Here is a 7,202-nt window from a genome sequence, read left to right as displayed (position 1 = left end):
TCAACGCCTTCCCCACCCTGCATCAGTGCCAACCATGGGAGGGGGAAAGCCTGCCAATATGAGGCTGTAAAATCCACTCGCAGGTTAAAAACAAGTCAGGAAAACCTCATCGTAAGTGATCCTCCCAGCATCCAAAGATTCTTCGCTTTCATTTTCACCGCCTTTCCTGCAAACTGGAATATAATATTTTGGTATGCATATACCCCCCTTTTCTAACTATTTTGCTAGCTGGAATGCTAAACTGATCGCTTTCTCCGAATTACTGTTTCTACCTCAATTTACAAGTTCCTGAGCTATACAATCCACAGCAGACTAATGCAAACACGCACCCCCTTCCCTCTCAGCTTCTTTAGTTTTGATTTTTACATTACACAAATACTAGTGTTTCTAGGAAACTGAAGAACAAAGCCAAAACGTGGTTTCTACCTGTCTCAATCCTCCGGCCAATTTCTGGATAAAGACATGGTTCTTCTTCATCCTGCAGAACTATTACCCTCGGCCAGGCTGCATCCAAGTCAAATTTCCACTCAGTCCCACTCGCTTCTCCTTTCCAGACCTCAACGTAGGACCGTAACCACGGCCAGGGTCCTATCCCTTATTCAAGGGGTCCTTGGGTCACACAGCCGAGAGGCATTTTACTTCTCTCCTCTGTGAAATCTGCACAAAGTGAAGAGGGAGGAAACATCCTGGTGCTCTCATTTATGTTCCCCGTGTTGCCTCCCCAACCATCCCCTTTAACTTAGTAAAGAAAGAAGTAACACAGCTGTTACAACAAAGAATTGGAAGGAACTCTCCTTTGATAGGGTGCTTCTGTGTGGTCCCAGATCATGCCGATTACGTAGCATAGTTTTCCTGAATTGCGCTCATTGTTTGCCCTATGCCTGCGCTCCTTCCAGTATCTCCACCCCTTGGGCTCCCCGGTATTCAAATTCCCTTCCCCATGCTGGAATAAAGCAAAAACAGTGGACTCGTCTTTTGTGCTTTCAGAAGTCAAACACATACGCTGTTACCTTTCCGTATTTCCCCCCCCCCCTAAAATATCTTCAGCATCCATTCTGCGCAATGTCTACGGCACCACACGCTGAAAACAATTGTCCAGCCCTACAAGGCCCTTAAACTACAATCACATTTGTTACTTTATGATAAACTATGCTATCCAAGCCTCTCCAAAGCAGTAAAATCTCCCTTACTCTAGAATCAACACCCAGGAGAGCTGATGGTTCTTTGTAAGCTCTTATCAATGAGAACACCACTGGCTAGAACCTAGACACATAATTAATGCACATGGGGAGGGCATATGCTTGTTGTGTTTTTTTTTTAAAGGAGATTATCTAAACCCATATATGCATGAATTTCCCATCGCTGCACAAAAAGAAGACCATACACTCTCACATATGGGGGTACTCAAGAGTTTGGGGGTACTATTAGAGCCTTCACTGACAATGGAGGCTCAGATAGCAGCCACTGCCAAGTCTGCATTTTTTCATCTTAGGCGGGCGAGGCAGTTGGCTCCTTTCCTGGAGCACGACGACCTAGCAACAGTGATTCATGCTACGGTCACCTCGAGGTTGGACTACTGTAATGCCCTCTACATGGGGCTGCCCTTGTGCCGAACCCGGAAGTTGCAGTTAGTGCAGAATGCCGCTGCCCGGCTGTTATTAGGGCTCCCAAGATGGGAGCACATTCGGCCGGGGCTTCGGGAACTGCACTGGCTGCCAATAATATTCCGAGTCCGGTACAAGGTGCTGGTCATTACCTTTAAAGCCCTATATGGCCTAGGACCTGCCTACCTTAGGGACCGTCTCTTCCCACACGTTCCCCAGAGAGTACTGAGATCGGGTTCGCAAAACCTGCTAGTAATCCCCGGGCCAAAGGAGGCCCATCTGAAATCCACCAGGGATCGGGCCTTCTCGGTAACGGCGCCTTACTGGTGGAACCAGCTGCCGGAAGAGGTGAGGGCCCTGCGGGACCTAGGGTAGTTCCGCAGGGCCTGCAAGACAGTCCTCTTCCGGCTGGCCTATAACTAACCGACACTGAGAATTTTGGATGGAGCTAGAGTGCATTCTGACAGATCGCTGGTTTTTATGTTTTATTAATCTATTGTTTTAATTGCTGCTTTGTAATTGTTTTTAAGCCAAACCTATGTAAGTTTTATATGTTGTAAGCCGCCCTGAGCCACTTCGGTGGGAAGGGCGGGATATAAATCAAAAAATATAAATAATATAACATATCTACAGGTGATACCTGACAATTTTCAGTGTCTGCCTTTTTTTCTTGTATTAAAAAAACAACACAATGCAACAGCACTGCTGTCCTCCTTCACCCAATCAAAACACATAACCTACAGGTAAGACTACTCTCTGTGTGTGCGCCACCTACCCAAGCAGGAAGGACCAACATCTCCACAGCCAGCAGCTGGCAATACATGCCCCTCGAGATCATTAAGATTAGTCATCACTGTGTTTCCCCACCACCACCATTCTGTTTTGCAGGACCAGAGCTCCTTCCCACCCACCTCCCCTTATTCAGTGTATCCAATCCCACTCTGCAATCTGCCAGGCCTCGCCTTCTGCACTACCCCTCTCCCAATACTCCCACAGAAAGCCTTGCCAATGAGAAACATACTCCCCCTTGGCTTATTCGCAGACAAGCGCTTAAACAGTCCTTGAATTTATATTCTTCCACTTGAAAATCCCAACATCCTTCCAGAGTATCTCTTGCAATCCCCACCTTTCACCACTTCTACCACCCCATCGTTCACGCACACAATCTCCCAGCATCCTGCGCACACCAGAAACAAACGTTTAATGAACAACAACCACCTCCACTCTTTGCAATATGTACATCCCATCATGGTTAACTCCTCCTCTAATTTCTGCAGCGGTTCATCACTTTCTCTCAGCGCAGCCTGCCCCTCCTAACCCAACAACCTCTCCCCCCCCCCGCAAAAAAAAAACCCCTTGGAATTTGCAGCAATCATGTTTTTGAAGGGCTTTTCTTAATACTCTTTCTCTCTAAACTTTCATCCATTTCAATCTGGCACACGCACACAAAAATCAAGACCACCATCTCCAGCACACAAACGGACCACAGTCACCCACACAATCTCTCTTAACTCATGTCCAACAGTTCTTCATTTCAGTGGTGGAGTGGTTAAAAAAGAACTGCCTCAATACAGTGTGATCCACCTACACCACCATAACAGTGAAATCCTATGCAGACTTCAATCTAAGCCAATTGATTTCAACAGGCTCAGACTGCAGTAACCCGATACAGGACTGTACCATAACATTCCCTACGCCTCCTGCTGCCCTCTCCATCACAATATGCTCCCCGAAAGACCAGGGATCACAGAAAGGCTCAAATTTTCTAGTTTGACCCCACACACACATGCACAGCACACCAACCTTTCACCTCCCTTCCCCCAACTCACGGGAAATGTGTCCTCTCCTCTTCTGCCATAAACTCCCTTGTCCTTTCCCTGCTAACTTGTTTCCTTTCGTATGCACAGGGGGAGAGGGTCTGTTAGATGGACAGCCTATAAGCGAAGTCAAAAGGGGAACAAACAACCCTGAACCCATCACAATCCATTAGTCCCCCCCCCCCCTTACTGGGCCACTCAAAGAACCAAAGAAAACCCCAACTGTCCTTCTTATGCCCCCTCCCGAGTTTTTCAGTCCTTGAAGGTGAGCTAATTTTACCCTCCAACCAGAATTCCTGACACATCCAGACACTACATTCATTTTTTAAAAGAAAAAGCACTCCTCACATGCACAGAAACCCCCTCCACCATTATAAGGTTGGGGAAATCTAATCAATAAATGCACAGACTGTGGGATTATTTCCTACTAAGTAAAATCTCAATTTATAGTGCTGATGTTCTGACAACATACTCAAGAAAAATTTACTGTGTTCTGGTTCCAAACAATGGAATATCGCACCAAACATAATATTCTCCCAAAAAACAGTTTTTATCATGATATGCTCTATTTTAATATGTTCTGGGCTCATTTTCTCTCCTCTGGTCTGAATACAAAATACTGTGACTTCTAAATAGTTGAGTTTGATTAACTGGATTTCTTAATACAATACTGGGACAGTTGTTTGTACATTCCTACAGCAGAATCAGTCAGTAGAATGTATCTTCACTGGATGCTCTTCAGCATAATTGTATGATTGCTCTTTGGTTCTCTATTTTATGAATTACTTTTTCTTGGTTTTTAAAAATGTGTTAATTATATCCTCACTAAAGCTGCATTATTTGAGGCGATAGATTACAGTGTTCTTTATTGTGAATTGAAAATCTGTCAATAAAAATCTTTTTAAAAAATGCATGGAAACCCCTTCCCCCATTATAGCGTTGGGAAATCTAATCAATAAAAAGGCACAGAAACCCCCTTCCCCATTACAAGGTTGGGAAATCTAATAAATAAATAAATAAAAAATTACAGAAACCCTTTCCCCCATTATAAGGTTGGGAAATCTAATCCATCAATAAAAAGGCACAGAAATCCCCTCCCCCATTATGAGGTTGGGAAATCTACTCAATCAATAAAAAGGCACAAAAATCCCCTCCCCATTAAAAGGTTGGGAAATCGACTCAATCAATAAAAGGGCACAGAAACCCCCTCCCCCATTATGAGGTTGGGAAATATACTCAATCAATAAAAAGGCACAGAAACCCCCTCCCCATTATAAGGTTGGGAAATCTAATCAATAAATAGAAAGGTACAGAAACCCCCTCCCCCATTACAAAGTTGGGAAATCTAATAAATAAATAAAAAAGTACAGAACCCCTTTCCCCCATTATAAGGTTGGGAAATCTAATCCATCAATAAAAAGGCACAGAAACCCCCTCCCCATTATAAGGTTGGGAAATCTAATCCATCAATAAAAAGGCACAGAAACCCCCTCCCCATTATAAGGTTGGGAAATCTACTCCATCAATAAAAAGGCACAGGAACCCCCTCCCCATTATAAGGTTGGGAAATCTACTCCATCAATAAAAAGGCACAGGAACCCCCTCCCCATTATAAGGCTGGGAAATCTACTCCATCAATAAAAAGGCACAGGAACCCCCTCCCCATTATAAGGTTGGGAAATTAATCCATCAAGAAAAAGGCACAGGAACCCCCTCCCCATTATAAGGTTGGGAAATCTAATCCATCAAGAAAAAGGCACAGGAACCCCCTCCCCATTATAAGGTTGGGAAATCTAATCCATCAAGAAAAAGGCACAGGAACCCCCTCCCCATTATAAGGTTGGGAAATCTAATCCATCAAGAAAAAGGCACAGGAACCCCCTCCCCATTATAAGGTTGAGAAATCTAATGCATCAAGAAAAAGGCACAGGAACCCCCTCCCCATTATAAGGTTGGGAAATCTAATCCATCAATAAAAAGGCACAGGAACCCCCTCCCCATTATAAGGTTGGGAAATCTAATCCATCAAGAAAAAGGCACAGGAACCCCCTCCCCATTATAAGGTTGAGAAATCTAATCCATCAAGAAAAAGGCACAGGAACCCCCTCCCCATTATAAGGTTGGGAAATTAATCCATCAAGAAAAAGGCACAGAAACCCCCTCCCCATTATAAGGTTGGGAAATCTAATCCATCAAGAAAAAGGCACAGGAACCCCCTCCCCATTATAAGGTTGGGAAATCTAATCCATCAAGAAAAAGGCACAGGAACCCCCTCCCCATTATAAGGTTGGGAAATCTAATCCATCAAGAAAAAGGCACAGGAACCCCCTCCCCATTATAAGGTTGGGAAATCTAATCCATCAAGAAAAAGGCACAGGAACCCCCTCCCCATTATAAGGTCGGGAAATCTAATCCATCAATAAAAAGGCACAGGAACCCCCTCCCCATTATAAGGTTGGGAAATCTAATCCATCAATAAAAAGGCACAGGAACCCCCTCCCCATTATAAGGTTGGGAAATCTAATCCATCAAGAAAAAGGCACAGGAACCCCCTCCCCATTATAAGGTTGGGAAATCTAATCCATCAAGAAAAAGGCACAGGAACCCCCTCCCCATTATAAGGTTGGGAAATCTAATCCATCAAGAAAAAGGCACAGGAACCCCCTCCCCATTATAAGGTTGGGAAATCTAATCCATCAAGAAAAAGGCACAGGAACCCCCTCCCCATTATAAGGTCGGGAAATCTAATCCATCAATAAAAAGGCACAGGAACCCCCTCCCCATTATAAGGTTGGGAAATCTAATCCATCAATAAAAAGGCACAGGAACCCCCTCCCCATTATAAGGTTGGGAAATCTAATCCATCAAGAAAAAGGCACAGGAACCCCCTCCCCATTATAAGGTTGGGAAATCTAATCCATCAAGAAAAAGGCACAGGAACCCCCTCCCCATTATAAGGTTGGGAAATCTAATCCATCAAGAAAAAGGCACAGGAACCCCCTCCCCATTATAAGGTCGGGAAACCTAATCGACCAATAAAAGCGCCTGGAGATTTGGCGAAGTGCCCGGGGAGGGGAGAGGAGCGTGACGAGGGAGCCCCCCCCCCTCCCTCCCAAGGGGACAGCCGGCCGCCTGGCCCCCCCGGGAGATCTCCCGGCCCCGCCTGGGGGCTGGCCCCCCCGCTCACCTCAAAGCGGCTCTTGGTCACGCCGTTCATTTCCCTCCTCATGGTGGATGCCCTGCGGGGGTCGGCTCGGGTGAGGCCCGGCCAGGCCAAGCCGGGCCAGGCCTGGCCCCCCCTCCTCCTGGGCGGCGTCAGCAGCGGCTGGAGGGACCCCGGGCGGCCCGAGCCCAGCCCGGCCTCGCCGTTCCCGTCGCGCCGCAGGGAAGCCAACGAGCCCTGCCCCGGGCCGCCGCTGAGGGAAGCCGGGTCGCCCGCCTCAGGGGGAGGGGGAAGCCGAGTCCTCCGCGGCCGCCACCGACAGGCCGGCCTGCCTCCGCTCCAACTACTTCTTCTTCTCCTCCTTCTTCAACCCAAAACAAAAACACTCCGCACCTGCCAGCAACAGCGCCGCTCATTGGACGAGCCCGGCGCAGGCCGGAGGAGGGTGGGGGCTGGCATGGGCACGCGCAGGCGCGGGGAATCGGCGGCGCATGCGCGGGGAGCTGCGCACGCGCGGGACTCAGCCGTCTGGCCGAGGGGAGGGAAGGCGGCTCGCTGTCTCTCTCTTGCGGTGGGGCGGTAGGGTTGCCAATCCCCAGGTGGGGGCAGGGGATACCC

At 47.4% G+C, this 7,202-nt stretch overlaps 1 protein-coding gene across 2 annotated transcripts in view; it reads right to left on the bottom strand.

The window, feature by feature from the left end:
• FBXL20 (F-box and leucine rich repeat protein 20) overlaps positions 1–6,811 on the bottom strand; it is a 134,152-nt gene extending 127,341 nt beyond the window's left edge. The window contains exon 1 of one of the 2 annotated variants that reach the window (XM_060256055.1): positions 6,609–6,811. In XM_060256055.1, the coding sequence (XP_060112038.1) occupies positions 6,609–6,650 (42 nt within the window). In that variant the 5' untranslated portion in view covers positions 6,651–6,811. Of the gene's footprint in view, positions 1–426; positions 493–6,608 lie in introns of those variants that run through there. The other variant, XM_060256054.1, reaches the window with a different exon arrangement.
• Positions 6,812–7,202: the final 391 nt, after the last annotated feature.

The sequence above is a fragment of the Heteronotia binoei genome, chromosome 15 (genome assembly GCF_032191835.1).
Source record: "Heteronotia binoei isolate CCM8104 ecotype False Entrance Well chromosome 15, APGP_CSIRO_Hbin_v1, whole genome shotgun sequence".
NCBI lineage: Eukaryota > Metazoa > Chordata > Lepidosauria > Squamata > Gekkonidae > Heteronotia > Heteronotia binoei.
Note: the sequence above shows the minus strand (reverse complement) of the source record. Positions and strands in the feature narration are given on the sequence as shown.